Source organism: Kwoniella europaea, chromosome 1 (genome assembly GCF_036810445.1).
Source record: "Kwoniella europaea PYCC6329 chromosome 1, complete sequence".
NCBI classification, from domain to species: Eukaryota; Fungi; Basidiomycota; class Tremellomycetes; order Tremellales; family Cryptococcaceae; genus Kwoniella; species Kwoniella europaea.
In genome coordinates this window covers 13,892,466-13,913,257 of record NC_089487.1, presented here as the reverse complement: position 1 = coordinate 13,913,257, position 20,792 = coordinate 13,892,466, and the positions used below count along the sequence as shown (strand labels likewise).

Sequence of the window (20,792 nt, the reverse complement as noted above, 5' to 3'; positions counted from 1 at the left end):
AACTAATAAGTTTTTAGTCGTTGATAGCGGATCCACTAGCGATAAGATTGAGTTACATAGAAGATCAATCAGACCGCCAAGAGCGGCAATGCAACGTGATGCAAGCATTAGTCCGATATCGATGCTTCACATTCTCGGTGATCCGGTCGATGAAGATACGCCAAGCCATTCAGTGAAGCATATAAGAGAACGTCGGCGAGAATGAATTAAGGGGACTTTGTTTCTCAGTACAGCTTATCACAAATTCTCCGACTCAAAGTCATCTCATACCACGGACCTGCTCCACGACGCACCGCAGGAACAATCATGAGATTCACCTTCGCCAATATTTTCGCCTTCGGTCTCATTGGTACCGCCGTGGCTGATAACTTTGCAAACTTCTTTAGTGGTAAGTATCCATATCATACCACCTACAGATAGGATATAGTCTTTATTGACCACCTCCACTGACAACTTGCTTTGCTCACAGACGAGGATTGCAATGAAGACGGATCAATCGGTTTTGACATCAACAACCCTGGATGTTTTGCTCAGTCAGGTAGACACTCTGTTTACATTCCCAACAACGGAAACCCTTTCAGTTACCAACATTGTCTTGTTCAGACCTATGACAGTGGGGAATGCAATTGTCAAAACGCTGGATATGACTTCGGCGCTTCAGGATATTGTCATAAATTAGATGGTAAAGCGAAATCTTATCGATTTATCAGTGTGAGTACAATTCTCGATCTCTATGTCGATTTACCTTCGGTAGCGGATATGGGAACCGACTGTCTTTTGGTATTGCAGGGGTTCTGCGATGATAATAACTGTTGAACAACTTTCCTCCTTCCATGCGAGACTCAGATTACTGGAGGTATTGAGCTCATATGCCTCTGCAAGATTGCTATCTGTATTCTCTCCGCTGTAACTCCTATCAGACATCCTTCTCGTACCCATGTATTGTGTATAATATGCTACATGCATGAGTGAACCGATGTCTAATCATGTCAGGACTGTTTATCGTCGATCTTGGGACATCCAGTAGCTGACCTGAAGCATAAAGCCTATCGTACACTACTGTACGCTTACACGAGGAGGATGACCTCATCAGTGATAGAGTATACTCGATGGCACTGCCTAGAAAACATAAATACATCATTTGAGGGTAAGATGGCACATCTTTCTGCATGCTCAACGGAAACGCATGCTCAGTTGACAAGAAGTGGATCTTGATGGATTTTTGCGTATGACACATGTTCTTTGTCACGATCAGAAATAGTAGTCGTTTTTGCTTTGGTAACTAAACACAAAAAGAATTACATACACGTAGGATGCAGATCAATCGTTCGATCAGAAGAGTGCCCATGCGTTCCAATTGTATGCCCGTGAAGCCGGATGGTCGACACGCCTCTGTTTTATCTGTCTTGTTGTAAGAAGGTCATATATGCCTTCTACAAGGATTATCATCTGAGTCAAGTAGAACAGTGAATCTTGATCTTTTGTTTCTTCCCACACTTTTACTCATTCGACTATACATACAAGCCAATTCCTGTCACGATGCGATCCATTCTGTCCACGATCACTTTGCTCTACTTCGCCATCAAAGTGTCAGCGGACAACTTTGCAAACTTCTTCGCAGGTGGGTATCTCGACATGCTGTGTGGTGTATGCCAGATCTTTGTTGATGACCTGTATCTCAGATGAGAACTGTAATGAAGACGGTTCGATCGGATTCGAGTTGAGCAATCCCGGGTGTTTCGCTCAGCTCAATCTGGTCGACACTCAGTCTACATCCCCAATAACGGTATCCCTTGGACAGCCTACTATTGCCTTGTGATCACCAATGACAGTGACGAGTGCAATTGTCAAAATGAAGGGTATGAGTTCCAAGCGGTTGGGTTCTGCCATGTCCTTTCCGGAGATGCTAAGTCATATCGATTCATCAGCGTGAGTATTAACGCTCACTATTCAAGGTCTATCCCACTGTCGCCACCCTCTACCAGCATGACGAGAAGTGACTACTGATGTCGTTCTCTTAACAGGGAGGCTGCGATGAGAACAACTGCTAAATGAGTGGAGCTGGATGGCTTCGACTCGGTCGGCTTAATGTCTTCATCGCTGTCATTTAGGTTGAACAATATGATCCACAGACTATGTTGTTAGAGCTGTTACTGTATATGCACTAGTTTGTATATATCCTCAGTAACGATTGGTGCCATGATTGCAGCAGTTTCACATCGTACTAGCACAATATATACCGGCAATACTGTACGTCATGAAAAACAGATCTGCAAGGGTCGAGTATCAGATGTTGACATGCTTTGCTGTCTTTCCGATCTGGACCGTCCAAGAACAGACGATGTCAGTTCCTGTTTGAGAAATGATATTATGGGTGATCGACGTCAACTCTCTTCTTCTCTCTAACCAACCAAAAGCTCAGCTGGGAAAGAGTCACCGAGTTATTTTTAGCAATTCAAAAAGCTATAAGAAGTTGCTGCAGCTGTAGTATGAGGTCCCAATCTCTCAATTCATTCCGGAAGGCATAATACGAGCTGGTTCTTTACGATCAATACCATGATTATCCTGGCAGCTGAGGTTTTTCCTGATAACTATGCCAACTTGTTCTCTGGTGCGTATCCTCGATGTCATCGAAAATGCTTTCCACTGACCCCTAAATAGACACCGAATGTAGCGATGACGGTTCAATCGGCTTTGACATCAGTAGCGATGGCGCTTTGCCCAAGGGGGCAGAAGATCAGTATACATCCCAAACAATGGTCTTCAATTCACGGCCCTGTACTGCTTGATGATATCAGACCGAACGGGAGCTTGTGACTGTCGAACACGGGTATCGATTTTAGAGCCAGTGGGTTCTGCCACTTACTTAGTGGACAAGCTAAATCATACCCATTAATCAGTGTAAGATTGAACAGCAATCATGCTGGTGGAAAGTGATCTACTGTACAGTACTAACAAGTCGACGTTTATGCTGTTATGGGAGACTTGCGCTCCGAATACTGTAACTGTGTTTAAGATTCCCTCGAAATGTGCCACACGGTTTGAGGGTGTTGGCAGCTCAGTATCGTACACCTCCAGGATGAATATTGGTGCATATCTCCGTCAGCCTTTGTACATCCTGATCCATCCGCAAATCATATGATCAAGTATTGACCGTCGGTCAGCAGAGGTCTTACTCTCATCGAGAAGATCGCCCCAATACCAAGAGAAGTATAACTCAAGAGTTGGTCCAGGCATAGACAACGTGTCCTCCGCTCAGTATGCCGGTGTATCCTTTGGGCTAGTAACCTAGTGCGTGGTTAGTAGCTATATCATCAGAGCATCGTCATCTGATCGAACACAAATCATCCATCAACGACGCAAGGAACGTTGTCACCCACAGTAATCGAGATGCCTTGAATTTCATAATTCGGGTGAACGGCATGACATCACATGCTGAGACACTGAGACATATGCATATACAAGCTTGATGTGCATATATGATGACTTACCATCTTTCCATAACAACTCACCAACTACCCACCAATCAACAAACACAAGTTGAACCTCATGAAGTTCATCATCGCTACTATCGCTTTGCTTGGTCTTGTTTCAGCCGACAAGTACGCCAACTTCTTCACAGGTAAGCTTTACTCTGTTTACAAGCATCAGCGCCCTGTTCACATCGGGATTCACAACATCGAATCTCATGGCTGACCTTGGAATCTTTGCTGCAGACGAGAATTGCAATGAAGACGGATCCATTGGATTCAACATGGACAATCCCGGATGCTTCGCTTGGGCAGGTGCTAAATCAGTCTACATCCCCAACAACCCTATCGACTGGAATCAATACTATTGTCTTGTGCAAACATACGATAGCAAAGAATGTAACTGTCAAAACGACGGATACGAATTCCAAGCTACTGGATTCTGTCATAAGCTTGATGGAAAAGCTCAAAGCTACAGATTCGTCGGTGTGAGTCATCGAATACGATGTCTGTGTCTACGGAAGCGATGTCACTGACACTGGATCGGCTTGAACTCTAGGGCGGTTGCGACCCCAACAACTGCTAAACTTGCTTGAAGCTGGGTCAGCTTTAACAACAGATCATATCCTTGCAATGAAAGATTTTCCCTTTTTCTTTTACATCTACGTTTTTTCTCTCTAGTAGCGTTGACGTAGCTTTTACATGTATGCATATTAATCCGAAAAGCATGCAGGCCATGATGTACTCGCCGCTCTACAAACCGATTGACGGCTGGCTGATCAAGTGTGGTACCTCAGGGACAATCAGATCAAGACTGTGCAATGATTATGGCAGACCGTTGAGAAGTGATAAGTCCTGAAGCCAGATGTACGGAATAGTATGATCTAGCGCGACTTTTCTAGCGAGGAATAAGACGTGCTTCACCGATTGCAGGGTTGAGAGTTGACATAGGCCGATGGCGATCCCGGTCTTTCGGGCGTGGACCAAAGCCTAAAGATGACAACCTTTGTAGGGCTCGACCAGGCGGTGACACGGGAATGGTAATGCTATGTGATCCAGTGTAAAATATGAAGTTGTCCTTCTTTCGAAGGACTCTTTGAGTTGACCGACACTGCATGTATCCACAGGATTGGGTATCGTGATGTCCGCAATGCTCGACTGCTCACTATACTGTAAAACCGGCTACCATAGGGAACGAGTTTTACCGCTTGGAGCGCACTATCTCATGCCAATCTGATCCGCTGAGGGTAGCCGTCAAGATCATGTCAAGCACCGAGGCATTGAACTATCCATCCATTCGCTCCGGACCATATACTAACATTCACGATGATCATGAAGTCAAGGCCTACTTACTTCGATGCACCGCTGAAGTCTCCGAGGGCCGTACCTGCGGTAGTATAGGCAAATTGGAAATCGAGATGAATACAGAGGATCACAATGTTGGCGAGAACTTAAATAGCACGGTGTATCTCACATCTATCAAGTGTGGCAAATGTAGTCAATATATAGATTTGATCAATCATGATTTTGATCCTACAACTCCGATCAGATCATCTTGAACGAGTCCGGACTCGGTGGTAGGGATATGTATGCCATGGAGTTTTCGAGACCAAGAGGTTCATCGTGAGTTTTGGTAGATCCACTTTTCGTGTTGATTATACTCAAATTCAATCTCGGTACTGCACTTCTCTGGCTATCACATACAATCGCAATATTCGGGTTCCTGCTGAAGCTAATACATCGTTTTTACATGACCAACAGGATGCTTGACCACAAACTTTTACAATATGGTAATCCACATATGACTGTGGCATGTTGGGCCACTTCCAAAGATAGTTTTCGCTATTCCAAATCAAGCGAACAGACCCAAATTAGTATGATGGTCAAATACTTGTGGTATGATGCGAGGAGTCATCCTCTTTCTGGAGAATGGTCCTTTGACGATAACCCAAGACAGCTCAAAGTCTACCCTATCACCTTGCATAGTAAATCTCAATCACTGAAATCGTTGAAAATAGATTATGACAGACATCTGCGAGGTGATTTTGGCTCATCGTCGGATCAAGCACGAAATAGACCGCAGAAGGGCTATAGACTTACTAGATGGCTTCATCCGTGCAGTAGGGAGAACACAGACTCCCAGCAAACAAGAGATGCGAGGGACATACCCATGAGTAGGAATTGTGAGTACAGTATAAATGACTGCATACGTGGGTTCGCTTCGCTTATCTTGTCTGGTGTTCTGTCTTGTAGCGGTCCGGTATGCTACTAGACCAGTGGGTGGTGTCGAAGCGTCGTCACGGCCCTCAGCGGACCTGTCTGTTATTCTAAATGCGTCCGACCGAGAGCCCGACATTTCGGAGGATTGGGGGGCCTGCTTAGCTCGGCATTATGACCAGTCTCCCCCCTAATGATATCCGACAGTGGCTGCGTGGCTGGTCATGTACTATATTGTATCTACTTCCGAAAGCCCGCTGTGCTTCTTGACAGCATTTTATCCCACTTCTCTTGCATCTCGGTGATTATTCAACAAACGACCACACCTTTCAAGATGTCTGACTCAGCTGGGATGATATTGACGGAGTGAAAGGATGCCTACCAGCAAGGGTATAACAACCGTTGCGGAGACTTACTTGACTTACGTTCGAGTCATATAAAATACTTCACTGGAACTAGACTTGATCAATGACTACAACACAGTGTCCTCATCCTTCTTTCCCGATCCACCCTGCCCCGTTAGAGCTATCTCATAATATACTATACAATGCCTACTTTACCTGATGGTACACTCCTAGCCACATCAGATCACCTCCGATTAGCTTCAGTCGTCAACGATCCCGACCGGTGTCAGGCGGATTTGGAGCTCACATGTCCCAATCAGAGCTGTCACCAGGAATCGCTTATCAGCATGATTGGCAATAGGTACGACGGCAGAATGGGAGATTTGTGGATTCGTAATACCTCTGGAGCAATTCTTACTTGTCCCAACTCTGACTGTGCCATGCAAGTGGGCGTTGTGAACCCACTGTTCAATCCTACCATCTATGCTTCAATGATTACCGACAACGTAAATTCAAGTAGAATCAAAGAGTTTGATATCTCCGAATCAACCACTTGGTAGGCTCATTTCTTATTATACCATTTGCCCATACAAGTGTTTCGATACTAACTCTTACATTCAGGATAAGCAAAGACTCTGCTTGGGCGTTCTACAATGCTCACCAAGGATATAAGGGTCCAAAGATCCTACCTGATATAGTCTTTTTCGGTCATACCAGAACGAATCACAAGTATACGAACACTAACAGTATGGAAACGATCAAGCCACATTTCAGAATCACTCAGTACGCTCTATCACAAAGTACAGCCCTGTCACCTGAGTATAAACCATACAGCACGTTGCAGCCTGACGGCGAACCTGCTGAAATCGACGTTGTCCCGACGTTTTTGGGGTATGAAGATACATCGGCTCACAATCGTTATGATGGTGTGTATACTTATAAAGTCGCAGAGGGAGGAGGAGAACAATCCTCTTCCACATTGCTGGATATAGATACGTATGGTATACCCACGAAGTTCACTTATAATTGATATTGGTGCCCTTGATCGTTAATCTTTCGAGGAACAGTCAAAAACTCGGATCGGCAAAAGAGGTACATTTTAGATATCACTGTGATGTACAAGTGTGTACGCATGAAATCAAATCATTCACGAAGCATTACGTCTTGACATATACGCGACGTTTTGCAAGAAACACGATTACAAGAAAGACAGTTTTAGGTATCCCGCGTTCCAGAATTTGAATATGAACTGTAATCTCCCACTCGTAACGCATCATTCCAAGATCCACCTACTCTTCCAATCACCATCACACGATACCCACTCAACCCATCTGACAAGCGACTGCACTTGCTCGAGATCAATATTCCCACATGTCATATCTAAGCCCTTACACCATCTCTCTCATCTCCAATTCTCGTTGCGATCTGGATCTAACCCATCATCATATGGCTCTCTTGCAAGAAGGGCAGAGCCACACGATATCACGAGGCGCAGGTTCAAACTCCGTCCCCCAAATATCGGTCCACTCTTTGATCATCAGTTCAATATCCTCTACCTGTGCTGGATCAACTTTGATATCTCCTCGTTCTCTGATCTTCCTATTGTGTAAGATTATCTGCCTGGCTCGCATGATATATCTCGCATTCCCTACTATACCAGTATCGAGCGTTCCTCTCACAGCCGGAAACTCAGCTATCCTGAATATAATTTCTGGTAAATGCTGATCTGCAAGTTTGTTTTTTTCCAACTCTTCTGGACTGATTTCAGGGACCAGACCTTGAGGATCTTCTATTTTCCGATTGATAGTCCCGTTCGATGTTCCTTTTGAAGGAGTATGATGTTTCTCCTTTTCACTCTTCACCTTCACTTTCTCCGTCTTGATCCCGTAGCTGTCTTTTATGAATGCCCAATCGAGCTTAGTAGGATCCTGGTCGAACGGTATCTTCTCGGCAGGAGTGGTTAAGCCATAATCTTGAAGCAGAGACATCAGTTGTACACCTGACGTGATGACGTCCTCGATCGACGAAGGAGTTGCTTCTCGTCGATGTATGTTTTTCCAGTCCAGACAACCGAGATGGAACCATTTGAGACAGTCTGGCGAGTGTGAGCATCCCAACAATCATTAGCTAAAATACCACAACCATGGAATGAAAGGTCAGAATGCATGTAAAGGCTTACCTTCATGAGCACATAATGCCATGGGTTCTTCTCTATCCAATAATGGTCGATATGGATCGCCGCAGTAACACGTCGACTCCCTCAGTGGCTATACAAGCGCACATCAGTATCCTTTCTCGTGATGAACGATAGATGTGCAGACACTCACAAAGAGATGTCTCGACGGTCCAGCCTCCGACACCCGACCTTTCTTCGATTTTGATTCCCCGTGTCCGGCACCTCGTCTCGATGAGAGCTGATTACCGTCAATCTATCAATACATTATAGCAATGAAGATCTCGTGCTAAACATACCGCTGCAGCTTCCTCGGCGGTAGGTGTCCTAGCTTCACTTCGGACAAATATACTATTGCGACTGAAGGGAGCTTGCATGGGATTGCGTTCGTCAAATTCGATTACCGAGGCAGGACCTGCTCAAGCATCAAAGAAGAGGTGTCAGAAACATGAGACAGTGTGAACAGTGTGAACAGGGAAACTACTTTGTCTGACCCCGTGCATTGTTGAGTTTGAAGATATAACGATACTTACTTTCAACGGCTCCCACAGGTTGTAATCCATCGCATTCGGGTCCAAGCATGAATATTTCCTTGGGACCAGCTTTGCTTCGGGGTCTATGATACAACTCATCAGAGGCAGATCTTTCCGGAATGTGACTGTATGGAATGTTCATGATGAACTCACAATCCAGTTCGCACCGCTTGGTCTTTACATTCCGCCAGTGTCCTACACATCCATCGTATCCTCCTATAGAGCCGTTGAGTTGGATTGTGCAAACATAACAAAAGCAGGAAAACCCAAACTTACATCCAGACATAACTGGTATCTTTCGCTCTAATCTCAATGATTTTACCTATCCAATAACCAGCTTCCCAGTGATGATCACCTTCAGTTTCGTCCATGTGAATTTTAGCCAATGGCAGGGGAGCGGACTCATTATCCTTTTCCAAAACAGACACTGGGCTATGACTGGTGAGCATTGAGCTTCGCGATTTCTTGCTAAGTGGACCAAGCGAATGCGAAGCGTCACTATAGGGATTACGAGCGTCTATTTTGGCTAAGAGATCTTCGTGTGCGAGCCATACGCTTTGAGGCTATCAGCTTTGCATGGAGTGTGTCATTACAAAGGAGAGCTTACTATTGACCGATAGAGTATGAGTTGTTGGGTGGGACTATCGTGCATGCCATTCCGACATCAATTCTCCTCTACAACCATAATCATGCTGTGTTTGATACTTACGGAGGAATGATCTAGACAACCAAATCAGCTCGAACTCACTTCGCTCGAGAAGGTGAAGACTACTCACTTGAAGCGCTTGAGACCTTTGAATGCTTCTTCAGAGCTATACCGAGGCAGTCAGCAGAGGCTCACGATAACCTCATCAACGATGAACTCACGGGGGGGACCAGGAAGTCAGTGATAATTCCACCTGTTCCACGTCTTTTTCCTCTTTCACTGATTCGGCCTTTCGTTTCTTCGATGACATTTCGTTCAGGCGATAGAAGAGCACAGTAAGTCACTCTTCAGGTTTCCTGGTCTGTGGGTGATATGCATATGGCGATGAAGAGGAAAGAGGGAGAGAAGAAGAGGGAGTATGTTGTCATGTTGTCATTTTGGTTGTACGACGCGTTCATTCCTTTTTATCGCTCTCGAAAAGTGGAGGATCGCACTCGAACATCTTTTTTTTGGGGTTTCTCTCTTTCTCAAGGCTACAACACGATCGTGACCCCAAAGCATATTCAGCTTGGTCGTGCGGCAGGCGACAACAGAGGAGACAGACCAAGAGATCGAGCAGGAATGGCTCTTGTGGGCATAAGAACGATTCTACCAGGCTTGGGCCCTTCTGCAGGCCCATCGAGAATTGCACCTCGATATGTACCTCGCAAAAGGATTAGAACTCCTGTATATGGATATGCGAGCAGAACAAGTATAGCTACTACTGTCTCACAGAGAGAAGTTGATAGTTTGATACCAAGTCTGGAGGATCTCGGGTTGCAAGCAGGTGATGATGGTGCGTAGATTCATCTCGATTCCTGATCACATTATTACCATGGAGCATTATACGCTGATGTCATCCTTCTTGTATAGTCACGGTAGCAGTCTCAGGCGGTGTCGATTCAGCTACGACACTGAGGATGTTATGTGAACTGGTGAGCAGAGTGTACGGCATATTTTCGTCCTTCTATGCTGATAGACATTCTTTTGATCAGCCTGTAAACCTCGACGTGATATTTATGCGCAATTGGGATCCCCTTTTATCTGAATCCCCTTCCAGTAGGGCCGATGATCCATCATACTCCTTTTCCTATCAATCGAGCAATACAAAATCAGGTTGTCAATGGGAAAAAGACTGGGACGATGTGATATCCTTGACACGATCGATCGGAATATCGCAGGATAAAGTAAGATTAGTGGATCTAAGTAAAGAATATTGGAGTAGGGTGTTTGAGCCATCTATAAATGTATGGGAAGGAGGTGGTACACCGAATCCCGACGTGGATTGTAATAGGTATGTTCCCCTCGACCATCAGGACGACATTATGATTTACCTACTGATCTATTGGTTGATAGAGAAATCAAATTCGGTGCTTTGATGGACCACCTACCTCAACACCCAAGACATTTCTTAGCTACCGGTCATTATGGACATGTCGATCATTCATCTGGGCAATCAAGGTTGATGAGAGCAAAGGACCATACAAAAGATCAAACTTATTATCTGTCACAGATGACCGAATCGCAATTGAACCGAGTGAGCAATGATACGATGCGTTTTTCACGATTTCCGCAATTGTTTTACTGATAATAATCTTGATTGAATTTGACTAGACCATCTTACCTCTTGGTAAATTGACTAAATCGACTGTTCGACAATTAGCCAATTACTGGAATCTACCCAATGCAAATAAAGAAGAGTCGATGGGTGTGTGCTTCATAGGTGAAAGGGGGAAATTCGGCGATTTCATATGTGAGTAATTGTCAGATCAGTCAAATTCAGATACTGAAGGATCAGTGGTGTGCTAAACTGACACTTGGGGATTCTCCCCAATAGCTCAATACACCTCGCCACCAAATACTCAAGGTCACATCGTTTCTCTGTCTGGCGAAGTGCTAGGTGAACATAAAGGATTATGGTATTATACCATTGGTCAACGAGCGAAAATTGCCAACCAACTGAAACCACTGTTCGTCGCTAAGAAGGGAGTAGGTAAAGATAATAACGATATCCTCGTAGTTCCAGGAAAGTAAGTATTGCTGATCAAGTTATTCCCCTCTACCTACACATGAATGGGGCTGACCGTCGTTGTAAACTTGTTTAGGGATCATCCTATGTTGAAATGTACGAGCTTGACCACCGATAAATTCCATTGGATCCATGGTTCATGTCCTACCGAAATGATTGAGAATGACGTTGAGAGGAAGATCAATGTGCAAGATAGATATAGGATAAGTCCTGTATTTGCGAAAGTCAGAGAAATGAATGATGGCACTGGCGGGTGAGTGTTTTCTGTGAAAGAAATTTTCGTGATCTGTCCAGGAATAATTGGATCTGATATTCTTGTTGTGGTTGTTTTTAGCGTCATCATAGATTTACCTGAACCTCTATTGGGAGTATCACCAGGTCAAGTAGCTGCGATCTGGTATGGCGATTGGTGTCTTGGTAGCGGAGTGATACGGGACACAAAGTGTCTGGGGCAGGAAAGTGAGATTGAGAGATAATCTGAGGTAGGATGCAAGGAGAGAGATCATTGGTCAGAATCATTTCACATATACGCACTTATTTGTTGTACATTGATCACAGCTCATCCATATTGCATCTCTTGATGGATCATACCATCCATTGCACTTCTCAACGAATCATAATTATCCCAAATGCATAATATCTAGATCCTCTTGATCTAGGACAACTTCCAATCTCGTCTGAAGCTGCACAATATCTGTATACAAAACCTCATCATCATCCCGTTATCTAGAGGTAACTCCTAACCAATCCTTTACCAGCCTCAGCCGCCATATTTTTAGCCAGACCCTCGGTGGTACCATTTAAGCAGATCATCTCCAATCTCGATGGTTCCTTGGTCGGGTTCTTGATCTCCTTGGGGATGGAAGGGAACTCAGATAAACCCTGCTTTCTCCTCTTTATATTCTCCTCTTCACGATCCTTGACGATTTGTTCATGTTTAACCTTCTCCCTAGCGATTTGACGAGTCAAGAATGCGATGTTGTTGGCCTCGTGAGAATGAAGGGTCAATGAATCAAGGGTGTTCTGTAAGTAGTTGGTCAAAGAGGTGGAAGTAGGGTTAACGAGTGGTGCGAATGATGGTGGCAAAGCGATGGAAGATGATGCGCTAGAGAGGGTTCGTTCGGGTTCGGAAGAAGGGGTAGTGAGGGTAGAGAGGAACGCGGAGATGAGTGTAGGAGAGGTGACGGTGAGCGGCAAAGGCGAAAGCAAGGTAGATGAGGTTATACCGTTCTCGGTGAGACTGAGATGGGAGATATAGTTAGTACCACTACACGATCTCCAATCGAGACGTATATCAAGGTAAGATGTGAACTTACGTCTTTTCATCCCATTTACCTAATTTAGCAGCTTCCCTAGCACCTTCACCCAACCTGAAAGCCTTCACGCTCAAATCGCCTCCATTGGATTTACTAGCGTCATGCACGACCAAGATGGCTTTTCCTCTTCCTCCAGCAGCTTTCTCGACAGCCGATAGTAATTCGATAGATACTCGAGTTGCAAAGCCTCCGTTACGCGTTGAAAGGTAGATACCAACTGGGGAATCGGGGGTTTGGACTTCTCGTAAGTGGGTGAGAAGTCGATCAGAGTATGAGTTGGCTACAAGAACAATACATCAGTACGAAGGTAAGTGTTATGGTGAGATATGAGGGCATGAAAGAGAAATGGGAAGTGATTTTTGTGTAAGATGAGGGATAAGCTGCTCACCTCCTAAGCTGGTTTCTCCTCCAGGTAAAGCAAACGAATCTTCAACTTCCATCACACCGTCCAGATCCAAACCTAACAGTACACCTAAACAGTCGGTATGGGACGATAATGCAGTAGGAGGTGGTGCGTTTCTATCCTGTTGCAAGGTGTTGGCAGGTGGGGGTGGTAAGATGTCGGTCGAATGCTTCATTATTTTGAGGAATACCTATGACACGAGGAATTGAGTTGAGTTAATTCTTTCCTTTTTCTTGCACTTTAGTGTGGACATAAACAGACTTACTAACGAATTCAATTGCACGCTCTCGACCTCCCTTGCGGCTTCCACATCTACCACACCCTCTAATCTCTGAGGGAACTGCTTAGGCTGCTGTTGCTGTTGGGTCGAGGCAGGTTGAGGCGTACCGGTTCGAGAGATAGCAGCGGGCAACGAAGCTGCAAGAGCAGCTGCCATGGAGGTCATTTTGGAGGCTTCTTTTTCCGGTTTCTTTCGCCGCTCTGCTTGATTGGTGTCTGGTTCTTGCTGGGATTCGATCGAGATGGACTTATTGGATGTCCTTTTGATGTTGTCTATGCTATGTATGCGATAGTCTATGTGTAGATGAACAATGAACAATGAACAATGAAGCATCACATCTGAAAATAAAACGTACGCGGCGTTACGGAGTTATGGATTGATCGTATATCCATCACGCCTCACACTTCACGATGTGGCACTTGATCGTCCATGCTAGACGCCATATGCGTGCGACTACTTGTGCAATGTATCTACCCTACGGATCATTGATATATGTATATATGTATCCTTGCAACCTCATACTCGAACAAATCGATCAAGCAGATACTTTGACAGCTTCTCCGTCCAGGTATGAAGACTCGTACTAATGGGTCACTTGGTATTCGGACCAGCTGAACACAAGATCAAACCCGCTATCAGCCTGATCCTTGTAAATTCGCAAGAGTGATCACTCACTCAGTGTAACCTTCGATACTTTGAGTGTAGAACGAGTTTCGGTCGTATTTGATGAAAGGCCAATCATTCTTGATCCTCTTTGGTAAATCAGGATTAGCTAATACAACACAACAAGGGCATAACCTGATCAGCCGAGTCCAAAAACGGTTGAAGGAATTTTCAGAACTCACACGTAAAGAATCTCCCAAAAGCTATTAGATCTCCATACTTCTCAGCATCCTCCAGTGCATCAGCTCTATTGAATCCACCTGCGACTATGAACGGTATGTTTCGATTTTTCACCAACTGTCTGATAGGCTCCAAATCGTCTTTTTCCACTAATTTCGATGGATCTTGGTCATCTGCACCATTTGCTCGAGGCATCACAGCGTGGATATATGCTAAACCATCTGCAGCATCTAGAACAGCAGTGATGAAAGACAAAAAGAGCCTGGTGGGATCATGGGGGTCTCTCATGCCTTGGAATGTCGAGAAGGGAGAGATCCGAACTCCGACTTTACCTGGTCCGATGGCTGTGGATACCTCACGGATCACCTCAATTGGGAATCGAAATCTTTTGGGCAAGGAGCCGCCATAGTCGTCGGTTCGTTGATTAGAATTTGAGTGGATCTGAAAGGGATTATACATTAATATACTATAAACGGCCTGAAGGTGACCTGGACCATCGAACACTCACGAATTGGTCTAATAGCTAATGTGAAAAAACGCAGTAACTTGAATTAGCTCATTTCAGGATAGTGAAGAAGGAGAAGATCAAACTCACATAACCATTCGCACAATGGATCTCCACCCCATTAAACCCAGCTTCAATGCAGTTCCTAGCACCTTGAACGAATTCATCGATATTTCGCTTGATATCATCGGCCGTCATGACTTTCAAAGGTGGTTTGGGCGTTCCTGGAGTGTGATCGTTCAGGTCTGAAGGGGCGTATACGACATGTGCGCAAGTGGGATCTGCCACTCGACTGTAGGTAAGAGACGGATTAGTGAACGATGATCTGCATTGTATCGCACCTTACAATCCTGTAGGTCCGTTGCAGACTTACCCAGCGGCAAATAATTGGCAGATGATCTTGCCACGTTTTTCATGTACAGCATCGGTGATCTTCCTCCAACCCTTGATCTGATCTTTCGACCAAACTCCAGGTGAATGATGCCATCCTTTACCTTCGCTCGAGGGCACTGTACCCTCAGTGATGATCAGACCGCCATCTACGGAAGGATTGAACCGTCAACCCCACTCACACCGATATAGTATACACTACGCAATTGCGGGAGAGGCTTACCACTGGCTCTTTGCTGATAATACTTCACAGCTGAGTCGGAAGGTACGGCAGTCTCGTCATCCGCTCTGAGCCTCGTCATGGGTGCCATGACAATCCGATGTTTCAGCTGGATATCACCCAAGGCGATAGGTTGGAATAACGCTGGTTGTTGAATCGTCATCGTTTTACTTTGTAAGAGGAGCACTTCTCTTTTTATCTTCTGGACCGAAAACACCACTCTTCAAGTTATGTATGTCTAGCCGTGTTCATCAACCATTATATGTCATTTGTCGGTGCAAGACGAATGGTGGAATACCTCCACTCTGGATGACTAAGATGTCCTCGTGCCTGAAATTGAGGAGAACATGTATTCGGTACCTTCTTGTGAGGATTTCAGCCTGTTTGTCTCTGTTTCTTGGCATGAGCAAGGACTCAGAGGCTTAGTGCCCCAGATTGTATCTGCAGGGACAGGCGTACATAATCGACTGCTTGAGCCTTGTATACCAGGGTACACCCGGACGCCATTTGTAGAAACAGGTGGGTCAGTAGATCACTGGAGAGAAAGTTTGAATGCCTGATACTAGGATCGTCCCATCAAGTGCATGTCAATTATCGTAGACCGAAATTGCAACAGCTTCTGCTCCAGCTGAACAAGCATTCGCATTGCGCCATGTGAACTATATTACAGAATAGGAGTTACTGTGTATTGGTTTTCTCAATCACTGTCATCCAAACCCTCATAATATTTATAGCCGACTGTTGCCCAAGTAACTCATCAGCATCCGTCTCAGGTCAGACAGAACCAAGAGCGATGAAACTCACTGATATCACTGAAATCACAGTATCTTGCCCTTTGACCTTTGGTAGCATCTGCGATCGACTTGAAATCCTCCTCACTGAGCTGCACCACCTTTAGGTTCTCTTCGATACGTTTTGGCGTTACTGATTTAGGTAAGACTGAGCACCCTTCCTACATGATCAACCGCAAAAATCAGCTTTAATGTCACTGACATGTCGTAAGGAACATTGGAGTGGGTACTTACGGAAACCTGTAAGCTGATAAGAACATTTGCAGGTGAAATACCATACTTCTCTGCCAACGCCACGACAGCGGAGTTTTTCTGGATGGGAGGTAGAGAGTCTCGATCTGCGAATGAGGGGTTGGTATTTCCAAGTGGACTATAGGCAGTGACATGAAGACCAATCTACAGTATAAAACTTTTGGTCAGCTCCCTTTGAGTTCGGTTGAATCTGTTGGCTAGTCAATCAGCGATGAGCTTACCTCTTTATGATACTTCATAAATGCGTTCTGAGGTAGATAAGGATGTCTTTCCAATTGATGAACGGCAGGCTTGATCCTGCAATTATTCCATAGATTTTCCAGCTCGATTTTTGAGTAATCTGCAAGCCACAGGGTTGAATATTGTATAAGCATGACAAACTGTCTCTCGTTGGTGATTATGAGGTTGTGGGGAAATACGACACTTACTGGAAATACCTATGTTTTTCACCAATCCCTTATCTACGCACTCCTCCATAGCTTTCCAAGTCTCCGTATAAGGTATATCCAACACTTTAATATCATTATAATCGTTCGGGTTGGTATCGGTAGCAGCAGGGTAATGCATCAACCAAAGATCAATGTAGTCCAATCCCAACAATTCTAAAGATCTTTTACAAGCTTTGATGACGTCTTCAGGACGATGATCATCTATATAACCCCCAAGCAAAAGCATAAGTAAACAGCTTATAGCGGTGATACGAGTAGTAATTGACTTGCCATTCCATAATTTCGTCGTTACCCATAAATCTTTCCTATCCACCCCCGATTGCTTGATCCCCTCGCCCAAAGCCTCTTCATTCCCGTAGATGGTCGCTCCGTCGATATGTCTGTATCCCACTTTGATAGCGTGAGCGACGGCTTTGGTCAGTGCTTCAGGTTCGCTCTGCCAGCATCCCAATCCGACGAGAGGCATACGATCGCCTGAAGGCAGTGTGACGTGAGTTGGGGGTGTAGGTATGGTCATCTTGCTTGGTGTTCTGTACGGGCTCGAGGGGTAACGCATGAATGCGACCCAAATATATACCTCTTCATCTCATATGTCATTGTCTATAGGATAGTGATCGAAGATTCTGAAGGAATGGATGGGCAGAAAGGCTAGTGGGGAATGGGAAGTAAAGTGGGCGGGTTACAAAATGCCCACCCCGATTGCCCACATCTTCTGTATCTCTCCCCCCACCATTTCGATTACTCGCAACTACCGCGTTTATTATATTCACATTTAAATCTATATCGATTATCGCCGGTTTTTCGATCCTAACTTTCTATTCTATTATCCAGCCACAACTCAACCACGATGTAAAACAAGAGAAAACGAAGGGTTCGAAACGTAGTTTTTGGGGAGAAGGTATGCGTGTAGTGCAGGGCTAGGTGATTACTCTCTGAGAGGAATAGCATGTACGAGCGCTGGCTCATCTTTGTCCGTACCATCTTCTGGTATGACAGTCCCGATTGGGCTCGGGCCGTTAGGTTCGCTGCAGTGGTGCAGTCTCAGCATCATCATTGTAACTCCATCTATACTAAACATTGTGATTTTAACTCACCCGAAAGTACCGAAATAATCGTACTCATCTACTTCCCCTATTCCATTGGGAGGCCAGATCTTTGAAAGGATGACGAACACAACTCCGGAGATGGTGAATCCGACTGTCGGACCCATCAGCAGCATGCCCTTCAATCATATTCGTACATAATGCTTACGAGGCCAACAGAGATAGTATACGTAGGTGGCTCCAAGAGAGATCTTGACTGTAGATACACTAGCCAAGAAACCGGGGAAACATGGTGCCACACCACATACCCAGGCGATAGCTGCTCGCAAGTTGACACCCTTGTAGTAGTAGTATATCGAGCTTGGGTTACATTGATACTGTAAGGGATTGTCAGCAAGTCAGCTGCTGAAGACGGTTCCGAATGGATACATACGAGGTCGGAGAGCTTGATCTGGCGTTTTCGAATGAAGATATAATCGAAAACCATCAAACCGGTCATCGGGGCCAAGAAGGTTGCGTAGCCTAACAAATATGTAAGACTCAGCCTGATTACCTATAGTACTTATAGACCGCTTCGACTCACCAGACATGACAGAAATGTACACAGTAGCACCTGATACTAGTGCCCAGGGGCACATAGGAAGTGCCATGAGTGTAGTCTACAGCACAATGTTAGCGCCGGTATCCAGCAATTGTCAGGATGAACATACAAAGTAAGCTACAATTAAAGGTCAGCATTTGACCGTTCATTGAAGCAAGAAGTATCAGATGACTTACCTCCACGACGGATGTTGACCCATTTAGGGAAAAGAGATGCCAGGTCGATACCGCCAGAAATAGCATTACCGGCTACGCCGAAGAGGTGCTCAGCGCAAGTCCAGGGATTTTCAGCCAGAGGCAAGAAGGCCACTCACCAATGTTGATACCAAACTGGGCGAATAAGAACGCGAGAGCTATTTCATACCATTGAAGTCAGCAAAAGTCGTGCCTGTTACGAGCATAAAGATATCTTCATTTACATGCGAAGAATACACCAGCTCTCGCTCCACGGCCACCGTTCTTTTGAACGGCGGAAAGCAGGTCGTACGGCGCCCAGAGTAGACCTTCTTCCGGATAGAATTGCGCAGCCACAGAAGTACAGATAATACCGATAAGGCAAGTCAGAACTCCCATAACTGGAATAACGACTACTTGTGAGATGATCTGGGCACGAGGGTGAACGGCAAATCTGGTATAATCGGAATTATTGAGTATCTAGAAGGCAAATCGTGAGAATCTTTTCTAAGAATACTCTAGGACAAGTTACTTACACCAGCACAGATTTGACCCATCTGACTGGAGATACCGTACACCATCGCCCAACCCAGAGCACTTCCTCTCGCCTTCTCTACACCTACTATAGCCATTGCCTCGCTTCCGATCAAAGGTCCTCCGCCGTGAGCTCGAGCGAGAGACCAGATGAATAGGGCGAAACAGGCAACGGTAGAAATAGCACCGGTGAAAAGGAATGGGATTCGGTATTGCTCAGGAGGGATGTAGATGAATGGTATGGAGATGAGCAAGAAAAGAAGGAAACACATAAAATCGGCCCCGTCCATAGCGGTGGATACGGGAAATGGGTTGTGCATGTCTACACAAATGGTTTAGCCAAGAACACGGCTTGGAATGTAAGGCTTACTGTAGATCGAAGGGAAGATAGAGCCCAAGAGAGTTTTCAGAACTTGACCACCGAACCATGCTTGAGCTACAGAGTTGATGTTAGTAGGCCGAAACTGTTCGCAAACGTGAAAAACGCTCACTGGCCGACCAAGTAAAAGACAACGCAATTCGGTTAAGTAAAGGAAAGAAAGAAGCTTTCATACCCCATGTTGCCTATAACGAGATCAGTCACTGTTCTCCTTACATGCCTAGGAAGAAGATTTCTTGAAAGCTTACTCTATTCCAGAGCGGGAATCCTACATGCCACTCAGCACCGAATAAGCCTGTGAGGACACAAGCTCCCGCCACAAGACATTGACCAATGACCACGACAGCCATAGCCTCGCCTGCATCGTTTCGTAAGCCAGTGCAGAATATACTCAGTGAAGGACATACCAACTGATAAGCCCAAAGATAAAAGCGAGGAGCCACCTGTCCATCCACTGATATTGATACCTAAGCATTTCGTCAGGTTAACTCAAGTGGACAAACCTATATCGGAACTTACCGGTCGCGCACCAGTATCCAACGTAAGACCAAGCTCCCCATGATCGACGGTAAGGAGGCAATGGTACGTTATCTCTGTTTAACTGCTCCAACGGTCAGCGGTCTACGATCAATAAAGCCTACACTGTCTCGAACATACCCATCGTGATTGTTGCCATACCTCCGCTTCTTCCTCCCTTTGAGGGACTTGAAGCTTCTCTATCAATTCATTACGTGTCATCTTGTTATGGGGAAGTTCACGTCGACAATTTAGAATGTAACAAAGGGACCTAAGGCCTCGCGGCATACAAAACCCCCCTCCCACTCCCCTTATATACTATCCTAACGGTCACTACGAGGTACATTCATACTATTTTTAGTCCCATCAACTCCCGAACGAAAGATAAGGAAATGGTCCAACATACGTAGAAATTTCCAACTTAGGTTAGAATCACGCCCACGCGCATTTAGCCGACCCGATATGTCGGTATGTCACATTCCCCATATCGGTCATTTACGTTAACACCCATTTGTGCCCACTTCATCGACCTCCAAACAGATACGGGTACGAGTAGGGTGTAGAGATAGATAGATACATAAGGTCCATGGGCTGATGTATCTCCTGGCTATCTTCACATTTTAACATTGGTTGTACAGTACATTCC

General features: G+C 45.2%; 10 protein-coding genes across 10 annotated transcripts; 5 read left to right on the top strand and 5 right to left on the bottom strand.

Moving 5' to 3' along the window:
• Positions 1 to 306: 306 nt before the first annotated feature.
• V865_005305 (uncharacterized protein) lies at positions 307 to 816 on the top strand (the record flags this gene model as incomplete). The annotated part of the gene is made up of 3 exons (XM_066229078.1): positions 307 to 388; positions 470 to 711; positions 790 to 816. 3 exons carry the CDS (start codon positions 307 to 309, stop codon positions 814 to 816), a joined length of 351 nt encoding a protein of 116 aa, XP_066085175.1.
• Positions 817 to 1,539: 723 nt separating this feature from the next.
• Positions 1,540 to 2,051, top strand: V865_005304 (uncharacterized protein; the record flags this gene model as incomplete). Its single annotated transcript, XM_066229077.1, has 4 exons — positions 1,540 to 1,621; positions 1,683 to 1,703; positions 1,769 to 1,929; positions 2,025 to 2,051. 4 exons carry the CDS (start codon positions 1,540 to 1,542, stop codon positions 2,049 to 2,051), a joined length of 291 nt encoding a protein of 96 aa, XP_066085174.1.
• A 1,498-nt stretch (positions 2,052 to 3,549) lies between these two features.
• Positions 3,550 to 4,056, top strand: V865_005303 (uncharacterized protein; the record flags this gene model as incomplete). Its single annotated transcript, XM_066229076.1, has 3 exons — positions 3,550 to 3,622; positions 3,717 to 3,958; positions 4,030 to 4,056. 3 exons carry the CDS (start codon positions 3,550 to 3,552, stop codon positions 4,054 to 4,056), a joined length of 342 nt encoding a protein of 113 aa, XP_066085173.1.
• Positions 4,057 to 6,234: 2,178 nt separating this feature from the next.
• V865_005302 (uncharacterized protein) lies at positions 6,235 to 7,061 on the top strand (the record flags this gene model as incomplete). The annotated part of the gene is made up of 2 exons (XM_066229075.1): positions 6,235 to 6,587; positions 6,653 to 7,061. 2 exons carry the CDS (start codon positions 6,235 to 6,237, stop codon positions 7,059 to 7,061), a joined length of 762 nt encoding a protein of 253 aa, XP_066085172.1.
• A 412-nt stretch (positions 7,062 to 7,473) lies between these two features.
• V865_005301 (uncharacterized protein) lies at positions 7,474 to 9,693 on the bottom strand (the record flags this gene model as incomplete). The annotated part of the gene is made up of 11 exons (XM_066229074.1): positions 7,474 to 8,126; positions 8,211 to 8,298; positions 8,359 to 8,445; positions 8,504 to 8,619; positions 8,738 to 8,820; positions 8,891 to 8,953; positions 9,014 to 9,292; positions 9,345 to 9,378; positions 9,447 to 9,457; positions 9,514 to 9,549; positions 9,605 to 9,693. 11 exons carry the CDS (start codon positions 9,691 to 9,693, stop codon positions 7,474 to 7,476), a joined length of 1,539 nt encoding a protein of 512 aa, XP_066085171.1.
• Positions 9,694 to 10,004: 311 nt separating this feature from the next.
• Positions 10,005 to 11,927, top strand: V865_005300 (tRNA (5-methylaminomethyl-2-thiouridylate)-methyltransferase; the record flags this gene model as incomplete). Its single annotated transcript, XM_066229073.1, has 8 exons — positions 10,005 to 10,218; positions 10,296 to 10,357; positions 10,418 to 10,716; positions 10,779 to 10,959; positions 11,037 to 11,175; positions 11,260 to 11,452; positions 11,528 to 11,704; positions 11,786 to 11,927. The coding sequence occupies 8 exons, from the start codon at positions 10,005 to 10,007 to the stop codon at positions 11,925 to 11,927; spliced, it is 1,407 nt and encodes a 468-aa protein (XP_066085170.1).
• Positions 11,928 to 12,177: 250 nt separating this feature from the next.
• Positions 12,178 to 13,615, bottom strand: V865_005299 (uncharacterized protein; the record flags this gene model as incomplete). The annotated part of the gene is made up of 4 exons (XM_066229072.1): positions 12,178 to 12,691; positions 12,768 to 13,047; positions 13,156 to 13,360; positions 13,436 to 13,615. 4 exons carry the CDS (start codon positions 13,613 to 13,615, stop codon positions 12,178 to 12,180), a joined length of 1,179 nt encoding a protein of 392 aa, XP_066085169.1.
• A 506-nt stretch (positions 13,616 to 14,121) lies between these two features.
• V865_005298 (uncharacterized protein) lies at positions 14,122 to 15,571 on the bottom strand (the record flags this gene model as incomplete). The annotated part of the gene is made up of 6 exons (XM_066229071.1): positions 14,122 to 14,222; positions 14,296 to 14,734; positions 14,802 to 14,816; positions 14,889 to 15,090; positions 15,172 to 15,337; positions 15,412 to 15,571. The coding sequence occupies 6 exons, from the start codon at positions 15,569 to 15,571 to the stop codon at positions 14,122 to 14,124; spliced, it is 1,083 nt and encodes a 360-aa protein (XP_066085168.1).
• Positions 15,572 to 16,105: 534 nt separating this feature from the next.
• V865_005297 (uncharacterized protein) lies at positions 16,106 to 17,417 on the bottom strand (the record flags this gene model as incomplete). Its single annotated transcript, XM_066229070.1, has 6 exons — positions 16,106 to 16,146; positions 16,213 to 16,360; positions 16,434 to 16,595; positions 16,673 to 16,791; positions 16,880 to 17,101; positions 17,171 to 17,417. The coding sequence occupies 6 exons, from the start codon at positions 17,415 to 17,417 to the stop codon at positions 16,106 to 16,108; spliced, it is 939 nt and encodes a 312-aa protein (XP_066085167.1).
• A 408-nt stretch (positions 17,418 to 17,825) lies between these two features.
• On the bottom strand, positions 17,826 to 20,368 carry V865_005296 (uncharacterized protein; the record flags this gene model as incomplete). Its single annotated transcript, XM_066229069.1, has 16 exons — positions 17,826 to 17,925; positions 17,995 to 18,097; positions 18,152 to 18,320; positions 18,377 to 18,465; positions 18,527 to 18,602; positions 18,654 to 18,661; positions 18,721 to 18,792; positions 18,858 to 18,896; positions 18,963 to 19,197; positions 19,254 to 19,573; positions 19,622 to 19,687; positions 19,743 to 19,815; positions 19,879 to 19,988; positions 20,038 to 20,097; positions 20,150 to 20,231; positions 20,288 to 20,368. 16 exons carry the CDS (start codon positions 20,366 to 20,368, stop codon positions 17,826 to 17,828), a joined length of 1,683 nt encoding a protein of 560 aa, XP_066085166.1.
• Between the last annotated feature and the right edge of the window lie 424 nt (positions 20,369 to 20,792).